This window comes from Oncorhynchus kisutch, linkage group LG1, assembly GCF_002021735.2.
Source record: "Oncorhynchus kisutch isolate 150728-3 linkage group LG1, Okis_V2, whole genome shotgun sequence".
Classification (NCBI taxonomy): domain Eukaryota; kingdom Metazoa; phylum Chordata; class Actinopteri; order Salmoniformes; family Salmonidae; genus Oncorhynchus; species Oncorhynchus kisutch.
In genome coordinates, this window is record NC_034174.2 from 33685829 (window position 1) to 33701636 (window position 15808).

The 15808-nt window shown below is 44.6% G+C and overlaps 1 protein-coding gene across 2 annotated transcripts in view; it reads left to right on the forward strand.

Annotated features, from left to right (window-relative positions):
- Positions 1-14865, forward strand: part of LOC109895790 (zinc finger protein 385A) — a 77132-nt gene extending 62267 nt beyond the window's left edge. The window contains exons 4-8 of one of the 2 annotated variants that reach the window (XM_020489781.2): positions 5738-5909; positions 7749-8072; positions 12663-12850; positions 13035-13121; positions 13298-14865. In XM_020489781.2, the coding sequence (XP_020345370.1) occupies positions 5738-5909; positions 7749-8072; positions 12663-12850; positions 13035-13121; positions 13298-13570 (1044 nt within the window). In that variant the 3' untranslated portion in view covers positions 13571-14865. The remainder of the gene's footprint in view (positions 1-5737; positions 5910-7748; positions 8073-12662; positions 12851-13034; positions 13122-13297) is intronic. The other variant, XM_020489789.2, reaches the window with a different exon arrangement.
- Positions 14866-15808: the final 943 nt, after the last annotated feature.

A 15808-nucleotide genomic window follows, 5' to 3' on the forward strand; every position in this document is an offset into this window, starting at 1 on the left:
AAATAAATAAATTATTGAGTATTATTACATTATTATTTGTCCCCTGGTCCTATAAGAGCTCTTTGTCACTTCCCACGAGCCGGGTTGTGACAAAAACTCACACTTATTCTTATGTTTAATAAATGTATCTTATAGTGTGTGTGTGTGTGGCAGACTTACAATGATGGCAAACAACAACATTTGAGAGTGTGCTGACCCTGGTGCTAGAGGGGGTCCGCAGCTGGAGGTTGAATGTTTGAAGTGGTACGGGACTATAAAAAGTTTGGGAACCACTGATCTATAGCAATATACTGTATTTAGCTGCTTTTTATAAACGTGAGGATATAAGTACTAGTCGGCTTGAGGATAAATTCAGCCAATATTTATTGTATAAATCAGCAGGTTTTGTTTGGCTAAATGCCAAATTAAATTAAACCAAATTAAATCCAACTTGAGAGACTTCCCTTATCTCCTGAAGTCTTCCTGAAGTCCTCCTGTGCAAATGTTTTCACCACAACCTGTAGGTTCACCCAGTCAACATTTCCCTGTGTCGCCCAAGCTGCTTTCTTAAGACTTCTTCGGGATCAGTGTCCCTTCCACGGGACGGTTGAGCTAGCGTAGACTAATGCGATTAGCATGAGGTTGTAAGTAACAAGAACATTTCACAGGACATAGACATATCTGATATTGGCAGAAAGTTTAAATTCTTGTTAATCTAACTGCACATTCCAATTTACAGTAGCTATTACAGTGAAATCATTCCATGCTATTGTTTGAGGAGAGTGCACAATTTTGAACAGGAATACAATGGTTCATTGAATCAGTCTAAAACTGTGCACATACACTACTGCAAACTAGTGGCCAAAATCTAAACTGAACCTGGGCTGGAATAATACATTATGGCCTTTCTCTTGCATTTCAAAGATGATGGTACAAAACAAATACAAAATAACTTTTTTCTTTCTTTGTATTATTTTTTACCAGATCTATTGTGTTATATTCTCCTACATTCCTTTCACATTTCCACAAACTTCAAAGTGTTTCCTTTCAAATGGTATCAAGAAAATGCATATCCTTGCTTCAGGGCCTGAGCTACAGGCAGTTAGATTTGGGTATGTCATTTAGGCGCACATTGAAATAAAGGGGTGCATCCTTAAGAGGATGACAAAAGCATGGTTTTCTTTCAAATTAAAAAGTGTATTTATAGCACATCAAATGCACTGCAGGAACTCCAATTAAAGGGATAGTTCAACCAAATTACACATTGGTTCCCTTACCGTGTAAGCTGCCTTTTGACAAGGTATGACAGCAATCTATGCTTTGATTTTATTTACACTGTTTCCAAATGCTAACTTTTAAGAATTTGTAGCACAAATTCAATGCAAGTCAATGATAAAACATTAGTATTTCTCTTGTTTCGTGTCCAAATCATCCAAAATCAATAATACAATTCCAAAAAATGTGCATGTCAACAGTCAAGTTTTCAGGATAGAGCACATTCAGTCCAGCAGTGTTTCCTGGTCCTGGGGACCCAACGGGGTGCACTTTTTAGTTTTTACCTTAACACACACACTTATTCAACAAAACAACTCATTATCAAGCCTTTTAATTAAAAATGGTACTGGATGACCAATGCTTTGTTCTTGAGAAATCAAATCATGCGTCTGGTTGCTTCGTCTATAGCTTAATAATTTGCACCATCACACTTTTTGCTCTGTACTGAATGTGCTCTCTTAAAAATGTGACTACTAACATGCAAGGTTTTTGGGATTGTATTAACAGAGAACTAATAAACAAAATGCTAAAAGAGAGTTTGAGTAAAATATCCCTTTAATATTACCTACCACCAGGGTTGGGGTCAATTACTTTTTAATTCAATTAATTTAGAAAGTAAACTGATATTCAAATTCATTATATTTTTTTTATGTCATTGCCTCCTATGAGATGAAATTGGAAAATCAGTTTACTTCCTGAATTGAAACGGAATTGACCCCAACCCTGCCTACCACTCACAACTTATGCTCGATCACCTCCATGTTCTGGAAGTATTCATAGGGAAATCAGCCCCCTCGGGATGTGCTGCTGTCACTGTGTTACCACCTTGCTACCACATTAGGGTGCTCAGCATTGCGCCATGTATACATTGGGTCTCGTTCATGTCCTTGAGTATGGTCAGTACCCTTGAGATTCTCTCTGGAATCTTTCGTCGAGTTCCTCCTTCGACTCCCTGATGGTATCTGGCTCATTCCTCGGCTCCCCCGACACCCCGTGTGCCCCCCCCAAAATAAATTAGTGCTGTTTTTTGTGCTTTCCTTGTGGCCACGAACCCCGGCGTCATCGCTGTCCTCCCTTCTCTCCTTGCGTCTGCTTCCATGGCAGGCTTTCATGTCCTGCCAAGATTTCCTCCCAAGTCCAGTATATTTTCTCCTTGATCTCCTCCCAAGCCAAGGATGCCATCACGCTGTTTGGTCCTGGTGTGGTGGGATCTTCTGTCATGATAGTCGTTGGAAATATACTCGGACCACTGTTCAGCGTGATCTGGGTTCCACACCTTTATTTGTGAAATATACAAAAACAATAAACAGCAAACGATACATGCCGCGAATGCAGTGCTCACAGGCAACTACACAGAAACAAGATACAACAAAACACAGTGGGGAAATGGCTGCCTAAATATGATCCCTAATCAGAGACAATGATAAACAGCTGCCTCTGATTGGGAACCATACCAGGCCAACATAGGAACACCCCCCTAGTCACACCCCGACCTAACCAAAATAGAGAATAAAAAGGCTCTCTATGGTCAGGACATGACAGTTGGTCCCATGTTTCACCAGCTGAAATAAAGTATCCCAGAAATGTTCCCTGCTCACAAAAAGCTTATTTCTCTCAAATTGTGCACAAATTAGTTTACATCCCTGTTTGTGAATATTTCTCCTTTGGTATTTGGTATTTAGTATTTTATTAGGATCCCCATTAGCTGTTGCAAAAGCAGCAGCTACTCTTCCTGGGGTCCACACAAAACATGAAACATAATACAGCATTACATAATTCAGAACATCATTAGACAGGAACAGCTCAAGGACAGAACTACATACATTTGACAAGATAATCCATCCACTTGACAGGTGTGGCATATCAAAAAACTGATTAAACAGCATGATCATTACACAGGTGCACCTTGTGCTGGAGACAATGAAAGGCCACTCTAAAATGTGCAATTTTGTCACACAACACAATGCCACAGATGTCTCAAGTTTTGAGGGAGTGTAAAATTGACATGCTGACTGCAGGAATGTCCAGAGAATTTAATGTTAATTTCTCTACCATAAGCCGCCTGCAAAGTCGTTTTAGAGAATTTGACAGTACGTCCAACCTGCCTCACAACCGCAGACCGTGTGTAACCATGGCAGCCCAAGACCTCCACATCCGGCTTCTTCACCGGCGGGATGCCGGAAACCAGCCACCCAGACAAGCTGATGAAACTGAGGAGTATTTCTGTCTGTAATAAAGCCCTTCTGTGGGGAAAAACTCATTCTGATTGGCTGGGCCTGGTTCCCCAGTGGGTGTGCCTGGCTCCAAAGTGGGTGGGCCTATGCCTTCCCAGGCCCACCCATGACTGCACCCCTTGATTGGACATGATTTGGAAAGGCACACACCTGTCTATGTAAGGCCCACAATTGACTGTGGAATTGTCCGTAGAGCTCCGAGACAGGATTTTGTCAAGGCACAGATCTGGGGAAGGTCGCCGAGAACACAGTGGCCTCCATCATTCTTAAATGAAAGAAGTTTGGAACCACCAAGACTCTTCCTAGAGCTAGCCGCTCTGCCAAACAGAGAATGGCCTTGGTCAGGGACGTGACCAAGAACCCGATGGTCACTCTGACAGAGCTCCAGAGTTCCTCTGTGGAGATGGGAGAACATTCCCAGATGGACAACCATCCCTGCCGCACTCCACCATTCAGGCCTTTGTGGTAGAGTTTCCAGATGGAAGCCACTCCTCAGTAGAAGGCATATGAGAGCCCGCTTGGAGTTTGCCAAAAGGCATCTAAAGACTCTCAAACCATGAGAAACAAGATTCTCTGGTCTGATGAAACTAAGATTGAAGTATTTTGCATGAATGCCAAGCTTCAAGTCTGGAGGAAACCTGGCACCATCCTACGGTGAAGCATGGTGGTGGCTGCATCATGCTTTGGGATGTTTATCAGAGGCAGGGACTGGGAGACTAGTCAGGATCGAGGCAAAGATGAACGGAGCGAAGTACAAAGGGAGATCCTTGTGGAAAACCTCCTCCAGAGCACCCAGGACCTCAGATTTGGGCGAAGGTTCACCTTCCAACAGCACAACAACCCTAAGCACACAGCCAAGACAACATAGGAGTGGCTTTGGGACAAGTCTCTGAATGTCCTTGAATGACCCAGGCAGAGCTCGGACTTGAACCTGATCGAATATCTCTGGAGAAACCTAAAAATAGCTGTTCAGCAACACTCCCCATCCAACCTGCCAGAGCTTGAGAGGATCTGCAGAGAAGAATGGTTAGAAACTTCCCAAATACAGTTGTGCCAAGCTTGTAGCATCATACCCAAGAAGAGTCAATCCTATAATCGCTGCCAAAGCTGCTTCAACAAAGTACTGAGTAAAGGGTCGAAATACTCATGTAAATGTAGTATTTCCATACTACATTTAGTAAATTGGCAGAATTTTCCAAACCTGTTTTTGCTTTGTCATTATGGGGTATTGTGTGTAGATTGATGAGGGACATTTAAAAAAAATATATATATATTAGAATAAGGCTGTAATGTGGAAAAAGTCAAGGGGTCTGAATACTTTTCGAAGGCACTGTATATTTTGGGTTCTGATGGGTTTTGACAGTTGAACTAAGCTTGAGGCATTTACAAGTTACATTATTCTAGAATCAATGGTTACATATGCTTAATTTACAACTCAAAAAATGAGCAACTGTAGATTGCCCCTTCATAACATTCTAATCCAACATGTTGATTGTACATTTGTTTTATAGAACATTGAAATAGTTCTCACATTGACGACAAACTACAGAGAGTGTGTGCTGCTCAGCTGCTGTGTGCTGTGCTATTTTGTTTTGAGGGAGGACAGTTATAAAAACTTCAGCTCTAATGACAGCGACAGGCAGAGCAGACATTGGGGATATCAGTGATAAAGGAATGGCAGATAAAGGCATAATTGATCTGCTGAACTGCTGAAGAGTGCTCTAGCCAGGCAGCCAGCCAGCCACAGGGACAGGAAGGTACAGAGTAGGGACAGGAAGGTACGGAGCAGGGACAGCACAGGGCTTATGTGACAGCCTAAAGCCATCTATTGAGAGATGTCCAGTCAACACTGTGGCTAGAGTTCACTCCACTGACATCACTGGGTCTCAATAAATAAGCCCGTGGATGACAGATATTGTACTAAACAGTAAAATAGGGCTTAGGACACAACCACAGTGTGAAAATGACAGCAAGGGTGTGAGTGGTGTCCCATAGCCATGCTAAGGCTGCTATTGGGGTGAGCGAATTATGTCACCTGTTACAGATTGGGTATCATTTTTTCCCCAATATACACAGATATCAGATTAGCATTTTGCTCAGGTATTTGGCCTCAGTATCAGAGAGGCAAGTTCAAGCTTCTCAGATACAGTATATGAATTTGCTATGAAGTGTATGAACATTAGTACCTACTGTATGTGGATTATGATGTGAAATATCATGCCATCTCCTCCCCCTTGTTCTATTCTCAGAGCCAGGCAGAGGCCCACTATAAGGGGAACCGGCACGCTCGGAGGGTAAAGGGCATCGAGACCTCCAAGACTCGCCCCAAGGAGGGTGACAAGCCGGCCGCTCCCCCCACTGCTTCCCCCACTCCACCAGGCCCCTCACCATCCAGCCCAGACCCTGACACCAGCAAACAGGGTGCGTGTGCTCTATATCGCACACGCATGGACATGTGTGCATGTGTGTGCGTTTGTATGTTTGTGTGTGCATGTGTATATGTGTATATGTGTATATGTGTATATGTGTCTGTCTGTCTGTCTGTCTGTCTGTCTGTCTGTCTGTCTGTCTGTCTGTCTGTCTGTCTGTCTGTCTGTCTGTCTGTCTGTCTGTCTGTCTGTCTGTCTGTCTGTCTGTCTGTCTGTCTGTCTGTCTGTCTGTCGTCTGTCTGTCTGTCTGTCTGTCTGTCTGTCTGTCTGTCTGCTGTCTGTCTGTCTGTCTGTCTGTCTGTCTGTCTGTCTGTCTGTCTGTCTGTCTGTCTGTCTGTCTGTCTGTCTGTCTGTCTGTCTGTCTGTCTGTCTGTCTGTCTGTCTGTCTGTCTGTCTGTCTGTCTGTCTGTCTGTCTGTCTGTCTGTCTGTCTGTCTGTCTGTCTGTCTGTCTGTCTGTCTGTCTGTCTGTCTGTCTGTCTGTCTGTCTGTCTGTCTGTCTGTCTGTCTGTCTGTCTGTCTGTCTGTCTGTCTGTCTGTCTGTCTGTCTGTCTGTCTGTCTGTCTGTCTGTCTGTCTGTCTGTCTGTCTGTCTGTCTGTCTGTCTGTCTGTCTGTCTGTCTGTCTGTCTGTCTGTCTGTCTGTCTGTCTGTCTGTCTGTCTGTCTGTCTGTCTGTCTGTCTGTCTGTCTGTCTGTCTGTCTGTCTGTCTGTCTGTCTGTCTGTCTGTCTGTCTGTCTGTCTGTCTGTCTGTCTGCTGTCTGTCTGTCTGTCTGTCTGTCTGTCTGTCTGTCTGTCTGTCTGTCTGTCTGTCTGTCTGTCTGTCTGTCTGTCTGTCTGTCTGTCTGTCTGTCTGTCTGTCTGTCTGTCTGTCTGTCTGTCTGTCTGTCTGTCTGTCTGTCTGTCTGTCTGTCTGTCTGTCTGTCTGTCTGTCTGTCTGTCTGTCTGTCTGTCTGTCTGTCTGTCTGTCTGTCTGTCTGTCTGTCTGTCTGTCTGTCTGTCTGTCTGGTCCTGTCTGTCTGTCTGTCTGTCTGTCTGTCTGTCTGTCTGTCTGTCTGTCTGTCTGTCTGTCTGTCTGTCTGTCTGTCTGTCTGTCTTCTGTCTGTCTGTCCTGGTCTGTCTGCTGCTGTCTGTCTGTCTGTCTGTCTGTCTGTCTGTCTGTCCTGTCTGTCGTCTGTTCTGTCTGTCTGTCCTGTCTGTCTGTCTGTCTGTCTGTCTGTCTGTCTGTCTGTCTGTCTGTCTGTCTGTCTGTCTGTCTGTCTGTCTGTCTGTTCTGTCTGTCTGTCTGTCTGTCTGTCTGTCTGTCTGTCTGTCTGTTGTCTGTCTGTGTGTTAACCCACACAGAGACATAACCGAAACACACACACAGATGTTTCAGTCAGGGACAGCTGTTTAGTCAGAAGTCTGGCGTGAAACAGAATAGAGTGTTACAGGTGGATGCTAAGAGACGCTTCTGTCATAAATGACAAGGATCAGGTTCCCAGGCATCATTCCTTCAAATAGCAGGCCAGATTACCCTGTGCTACACACAGTGGTTAACCTAGAGTAACATTAAAAGTACTGTGCTGTACTACTGACCTTCTTTTCACTCTCTCCAACCTGAATAACCTGACATGACCCATGTGTCTCCCCCTACCCTGACTCACTCAGATGGGGGAGACAGATGTGTGGCCCCCTGGGGCAGAGTTCTGACCCAGTAGGGTCAGACAAACTACTATACTGGTGCTGCAGGAGCAGGACCACCATTATCGTCCTCGTCATATTATTATCTGGTGTGATCTACATAATATGGTTGAAAACGTTCCATTTACTATTACTATCTGTTCTGTTCACAGGTGATTCCCACCCACATTCAAACAGCTCACCCATGACACCCAGCCCCATGTCTGTGCCAGACACCCCAGACACCCCCATGCAGTTCCCTGTGTGCCCACTCCTGCCCCCTCTGAGTACGCCCATGTCTACCACCTCCACCCCCTCCCCGGCCCTTGGTCCCCCCCAGGTGGACACCCCCATGGTGGGCCCCCCTGACACCGCGTCCCCAGCCCCCAGCCCCTCTTCAGGGGAGTCTGAGGAGGACAAAGCCAAGAAGATGCTCTACTGCTCACTGTGCAAAGTGGCCGTCAACTCCCTCTCTCAGCTAGAGGCGCACAATAAAGGTAAGGCTCATTCCATCAAGAGAACTGATAACGCAATGTGTAATATTGTTGTCATTGAGAGTTCTGGCCTAGATAGATATTGCCATCTCGGAGGGAAAACTGTTTCCTATTGTGAAACAGATTATCCCGACAGTATTCCTGTAGGAAATTCTATATTTTCAGCATGCTCAAATTTAGCCACACAAAGTGATACTTGAGCGTTTACAAACACAACATTTTATGTGTCTTCTAAACACCCTGATCTCTGAAATTGCCTCATAAAACTGCCAGCTTACCAGAATATGGCTGTTATGTTTAAGGATGAACAGTTCATAAAACTTTATGTATACAGAGTCAAATAACTAGTTACACATGTAGTCATTTGGGCTTTCCCTGTTATGTAAACACACTGGGGAGATTCCACATTTGTAGAAGTGTGAGCCCAGCTAACAATTCTAGGGAGAGAAAACATTTTTATAATGTTACCCGTAAAGTCCACTTGGTAGAGCACGGTGCTTGCAATGCCAGGGTTGTGGGTTTGATTCCCAAGGGGGATCAGTATGAAATGTATGCACTCACTACTGTAAGTCACTCTGGATAAGAGCGTATGTACAAATGTAATTTTCCCTTAGTGTTTGAGTGTCCAGTTCTCTGTTAGTTAGACCATTCTAGCATTCTGAACATTTTAGCATGTTTTAGCATGTTTTGGTGAACAACGACAAGCAGAACTTATCTAGAATATAGTTAAAAGGTTCTCAGATTATACAATATTAATGTTATAGACCTGTTTCATGGGAATGTTTCAAGAACATTCCTATTTCCAGTTTTCTTAGGGTTGGGAGAATATTCCATCAATGTCACATCAAACATGCACAGGGGCCCAGGTTTGCAGGGCAGACAGAAGTTGGCTTCACCTTCTTTTCTTTCGCATGTCACACTTCTGCCGCATGGAGGCAACTGTGGGGGTGAACAACTCCTTGCGTGTCACAGGGGCATACAGGAGGTCAGCTTTTTCTTTGCCTGTTAAGCTGGACAAGTCAAGTGCCCTTTCTCCCACCACCACTAGGCTCCTGGCGCGACCACAGCCTTGGATGTCATCACGTGAGGCCCGTAGGTTTAGATCCATAATCATGCATAGTACTGTATCTCATCCCAACCGTCCTGATTCAGGGTCCCCGAATTCAGTCGCTTTCTCCAATCCTCCAGTAACTTTGCCTGGTAAGCCAACAATAAAGTGGTCATGTTAAGTGCTGTGATTGATAAGGCCGAGGCTTTGTACTTCCTATGGAAAATGGAGGCAGAAAAACGTTCAGTCCAGGGAGGGAAGTGCCCGTACTGCTAGCAGCGCCTCGTGTGGGGTGGAGATGGTCAGCCAGTGACGGATCCACCATGAGAAGGTTGCAAAACCCCGATTCTTCCAGATTGTCATTGCTCGGGAAGCCCCTAGCCAGGATATTGCTGGTAAGGGGCTTATCCCATTATCTCTCTGAGGCCATTTGTGACTGCGGGAATGAGCTGCTTAGAGGGGGATATGCTGGATGGGAGTCTTTTCCCATCATATAAGCCCCACAAAGGAGCTTGCCCGTCTATATCAAGTGTGGCCACAGCTCGCTTGCAAACGTTGGGGAGGCCATACTCCAAAAGGAATTCATCAGCTCCAGTCAGACAGTGAGGGGAGGCAATCGAGGCTATCCATAACCTCGCCCAAGCTGGGGTCAGTAGTGGGGGTTGAGCCGCTTGTTGTAAAAACAACGTGTAAGCTCTGGCCTTTAGTTAGGCGTTAGCTAGCTAGTAGAGACTAAAGCTAGCTGGGATGTGTGGGAACACTACAGCCGTGAGGATAGTGGTGTGTTAGCTAGCTAGCAGCTACACCTGCTAAGGCAAGCTGTAGCTAGCCCCGTGTGGCAGTTAAGACTTTGGGTAGGTGTTTCTAGTTAATACCAACAAGTAAGTGTAGGTTTGAACTAGATGAGAGAAAAGTGATAGCAATAGTACTGTGTTGCAGGTTGTAATGCTGGTGTGGTTGGCAGCCCTTTTAGCAAGCTAGCCAGGTTAGCTTAAGCGTTGGGACGAGAGCTAGGCCTTTGTTAGGGTGGTTAGCTTGCTTTGCAGCTAGGTAGCCAGGTTAGCTTAAGCCTTGTGGCGGGAACAAGCCCTTTGTGTGGTTAGCTAGCTTTGCAACTAGTTAGCCAATTTAGCTAAAAGGTTAGTGTGTGCTAACTTAGGCAGCCGAAGCCTTGCGACGAGGGCTAACCGAGCCTCGATAACTAGCCATGTGGAGCTAGCTAGGTGGAATTCTACTCGAAACGAAAACCTTTCGGTCGGTACTCAACTATCAACAGGAGCTGAAGTTCTACGTTTGGCAGTGTAAACCTCACGTTCTGAGAACATTAAGTAGGAAACCAGGAATTTAGTCAAGCTGAAGAGAGCTTATTGTGACTTCAATCACTTCCGCAAGGAAGAGTGGTGAGAATGACCAGTTGGCGGGCGGTGGCTCCCTTTATGGAGGAGAGGGGCTCATCTCATTCACCACTTGACTGTCTGTCTCCAACAGATGGTGTGTGATTGGTTCATTTGAGCCTGTTGACAGGCCCAGGCATATCCCAAAGTGAGACATCAAAACTTGTTTTTGAAATATAACCATGTTCTGGTGATGGGCGTATACTCTATATATACAGAAGTATGTGGACACCCTTTCAAATTAGTGGATTCAGCTATTTCAGCCGTACCCGTTGCTGACAGGTGTATAACATCGAGCATGCAGTCAGACTAACGTTGGCAGTAGAATGACTTGTACTGAAGTGCTCAGTGACTTTCAATGTGGCACCATCATTAGGATGCCACCTTTCCAACAAGTCAGTTCATAAAATTTCTGCCCTGCTAGAGCTGCCCCGTACAACTGTAAGTGCTGTTATTGTGAAGTGGAAAAGACTAGGAGCAACAACGGCTCAGCCGTAAAGTGGTAGACCAGACAAGCTCATAGAATGGGACAGCCGAGCATTGAACTGTGTAACGAGTAAAAAATCACCTGTCCTCGGTTGTAAACACTCATTATCAGCTTCCAAACGGCCTCTGGAAACAACGTCAGCACAATAACTGTATGTCGGGAGCTTCATGAAATGGGTTTCCTTGGCCGAGCAGCCACACACAAGCCTAAGATCACCATGCGCAATGCCAAGTGTCGGCTGGAGTGGTATTAAGCTCGCCATAACTGGACTCTGGAGCATTGGAAACGTGTTCTCTGGAGTGATGAATCACACTTCTCCATCTGGCAATCCGACGGACAAATCTGGGTTTGACGGATGCCAGGAGAACGCTACCTGCCCCAATGCATAGTGCCAACTGCAAAGTTTGGCGGAGGAGAAATAATGGTCTAGGGCTGTTTTTTATGTTTCGGGCTAGGCCCCTTAGTTTGAGTGAAGGGAAATCTTAATGCTACATCATACAATGACATGACATTCTAGACGAATCTGTGCTTCCAACTTTGGGGAAACAGTTTGAGGAAGGCCCTTTCCTGTTTCAGCATGACAATGCCTCTGTGCACAAAGTGAGGTCCATACAGAAATGGTTTGTCGAGATTGGTGTGGTAGAACTTGACTAGCCTGCATAGAGCCCTGATCTCAACCCCATTGAACACCTTTGGGATGAATTGGAACGCTGACTACGAGCCAGGCCTAATCGCCCAACATCAGTGCCCGACCGCACTAATGCTCTTGTGTCTGAATGGATTTAAGTCCTACGCAATCTTCCAACATCTAGTGGAAAGCCTTCCCAGAAGAGTGAAGGCTGTTATGGTAGCAAAGGGGGGACCAACTCCATATTAATGCCCATGATTTTGGAATGAGATGTTCGACGAGCAGGTGTCCACATACTTTTGGTCTTGTCGTGTACATCAGGAAAGAAACAGTATAGCAGGGGGGAGGATGAAGAGAGAAAAGGAGAGTAGAATTGGGTGAGAAGAAGTATTTAACTGGACTGAGAAAGAAGAGATGTTCATTTTTTTAAAGAGACAAAAGGGGGTGAACAGGGACTGAATGTGAAATGACAGTGAACAATAGGAATGGGGGGAATGGTTTTGTGCTCCATGACCAGATAGAATAGAGGAGGATATTGGCTACCAAAACTACTGAATAATCCTGAACATTTTTGGCTGTGTCACTACAGCTCTCTAGTGGTGAGTCAATGTCACCACACTTTCTGACTCAATATACTTCGGCCTTATTATGGCCAATTACAATGTGATCTTGTTCACCCCAAATAACCTGGGGACTAGGTTAATTACAAAGATAGCCACAAACAAATTATGGTTTAGGGAACATACAAATACAAATATGCGACCTTAAAAAGAACACACAAAAAATAACTAAATTCTCACCTGGCTGCTGGGTGACCTTGTGCGGCTGAACGCTCCTGTCCTTTGTCGGCAGGTGTGAAATCTCATTTTTGGCCTAAATAGTTCAAAGGTCAGGGTAGCTTATTCCATATTACAATCATTCAGTCCCCTAATTTCTTAATAGTACAAAAAAATACATAAAATATCAACGTTTTGATATTAACAAGAACATCATGGAATGTGAGCCTGAATTAGACTACTCTCTCCATGGGTGACAGGTACCAAACACAAAACCATCCTGGAGGCAAGGAGTGGGCTGGGCCCCATCAAGGCGTACCCTCGGCTGGGCCCTAACCCCAGCCCCGAGCAGGCAGGGGGGCTGCCCTCGGACCCCAACACTCAGGAACGCACCTTCCACTGTGAGATCTGCAATGTGAGGGTGAATTCTGAGCTGCAGCTCAAACAGGTGAGTGAGTGACCACCATGACCACTGCTCCAGAGTGAAGTTTCCCCTAGGTACAGATCTAGGATCAGCTGCCCCTCCCCAAATCCAAACCTTAACAATTAGTGGAGAAAATGCTAAACTGACTACAGTTCAGCATCTAGAGGCAACTTTACACCTATACTTTTCATCTTCTCTTGTTCTCCAGCATATATCCAGTCGAAGGCATCGGGATGGAGTCGCTGGGAAGCCAAATCCCCTCCTCAGCCGGCACAAGAAGCGCACAGACTTTGTGGTAATGATCCAATTATTTTTGTAGGCTATAGCAATACTTTCAATGCCTTTAATCATTCATTCATAATTAAGTAATTTAGCTCTGCATTGCCAAATAGACAGCATACCCTTTCTCTGCCTCTTCTTTCTCATTTCTCATTCTGACCTTTACACTGTTGCTCTCTCTGGATCTCACAGTCTTCTTTGACCTTCTCTAAGGACCTTCCAAAAACTCTGGGCCATGGACTGTTTCCCAACCCCCTGGCTGTTGCTGCGGCGATGGCAGCCGCTGCCTCCTCAAATCAGCTGGCTCAGCTGCGTGCCCCTCGTCCTATTTCTCACCCTCAGAACTACCACCCCCACCACCACCTCCTACAGAGCACACTACAGGGCACGCACCTCAGCCTCCTACGGCCCGCCCCTGGGCCGATGCGCACCACCCATGGGCCAATCCTCTTCTCCCCTTATTGACGGTGGTGGGACGGGGGCCAATCAGGAAGAAGCACACTGTGAAGTAAACAGGGAAAACCATTGATAGATAATCAACAGATGTTAAAACTGAAACATTTGACGGAGGAAAGACTATGCCTGTCCCCCTCCACCTTTCTTCATTCGACAACTTCCAAAGCAAAGGATTGACGGCTTGCAGTCGTTTTAAAGAGGAAGGATGCATGACAGACTCAGATGGACTTTCTGTACATGCTCTCCCTCCTTCAATCCTCCTCCCACATTTAGTTGACTCTGAGATACGTATAGCAAAAAAAATGTATAGGTCAAACTATACAAACTATGGCTGACTCAGTAAACTGAGCTCTGTTCTTGTTTCCTGTTTCCAGCACATCTCTGTAGTTTTGGTTCAGTGCTCACCCACCCAAAGCCACCTGCTATATCAGTCCATAATATAAATAAAAAGCACACTAGGTTAGACACAGTAGCTGCCTCTGCTCTTAGTAATGTTTCATAATTCATAGTACAGTAGAACCAATAGTGCATTACTGCAAACCCCTGTTGGGGTGTTCAATAACCAAACCCCTGTTGGGGTGTTCAATAATCAAAGTGCAGTACCTACCTACCCCACTCTGTAGTTCCAGGTTCTAGATTAGGTGCCTGCTCTGCAGATCAAGGCACAAGGTACTGTATGTTTCCAGGTACTAGATATATGTTCTAGTGTTGTGGATGATAGATGTTAGTCTATATATCCTCTGTTGTCAGATCAGGTGAGAGAGAGAGAGAGAGAGAGAGAGAGAGAGAGAGAGAGAGAGAGAGAGAGAGAGAGAAAGAAAGAAGGCTTCTAAACCCCACTGTGATTCAATGGAGAAATGTGTAGTGAATGCATCAAGATTGAGGGAAATGTTTTTAAGAAATCACAATAAGAAATTTGAATAATGAATTAAGTTAAAATGGACTTAAACCATTTAACTGTTGTTTTCCTAGCAGACCTCCACTTTCAGTCTTATTGTCTGTAAGAAGACAGAGGGAAAGGGAAAGTGGGACATTGTTATGTGCCTGAATCAAATCACATCCAATTTTATTTGTCACATGCGCCGAATACAACTTGTGTAGACTTTACCGTGAAGTGCTTGCGTACGAGCCCTTCCCAACAATGCAGAGTTTCAAAATAAAATAGTAACAAAAGAAGAAGAAAAATTCACAATAATTAATACAGTAAGTACCAGATCAATATGCAGAGGTACGAGCTATTTGAGGTAGATACAGTATATTCAGAAAGCATTCAGACCCCATCACTTATTCCACATGTTGTTACGTTACAGCCTTATTCTAAAATTGATCAAATAAAAAAAATCCTCATCAATTTACATAAAATACTCCATTAATGACAAAGCAAAAAATGTTTTTTTTTAGAAATTTCAATTGTATTACAAATAAAAAACTGAAATGCCTTATTTACAGTTGAAGTCAGAAGTTTACATACACCTTAGCCAAATACATTTAAACAATTTCTGAAATTTAATCCTAGTAAATATTCCCCGCCTTAGGTCAGTTAGGATCACTACTTTATTTTAAGAATGTGAAATGTCAGAATAATAGTAGAGAGAATGATTTATTTCAACTTTTCTTTCTTTCATCACATCCTCAGTGGGTCAGAAGTTTACATACACTCAATTAGTATTTGGTAGCACTGCCTCTAAATTGTTTAACTTGGGTCAATTTTTTCAGGTAGCCTTCCACAAGCTTCCCACAATAAGTTGGCTGAATTCTGGCCCATTCCTCCTGACAGAGTTGGTGTAACTAAGACAAGTTTGTAGGCCTCCTTGCTCGCACACACTTTTTCAGTTCTGCCCACAAATGTTTCATAGGATGAGGTCAGGGCTTTGTGATGGCCACTCCAATACCATGGTTTTGTTGTCCTTAAGCCATTTTGCCAAAACTTTGGATGTATGCTTGGGGTCATTGTCCATTTGGAAGACTAATTTGTGACCTTGAAATGTTGAAATGTTGCTTCAATATATCCACATAATTTTACTGCCTCATGATGCCATCTATTTTGTGAAGTGCACCAGTCCCTCCTGCAGCAAAGCACCCCCACAACATAATGCTGCCACCCCCGTAATTCACGGTTGGGATGGTGTTCTTCGGCTTGCAAGCTCCCCCTTTTTCCTCCAAACATAACAATGGTCATTATGGCCAAATCGTTCTATTTTGGTTTCATCAGACCAGAGGACATTTCTCCAAAGAGTACGATCTTTG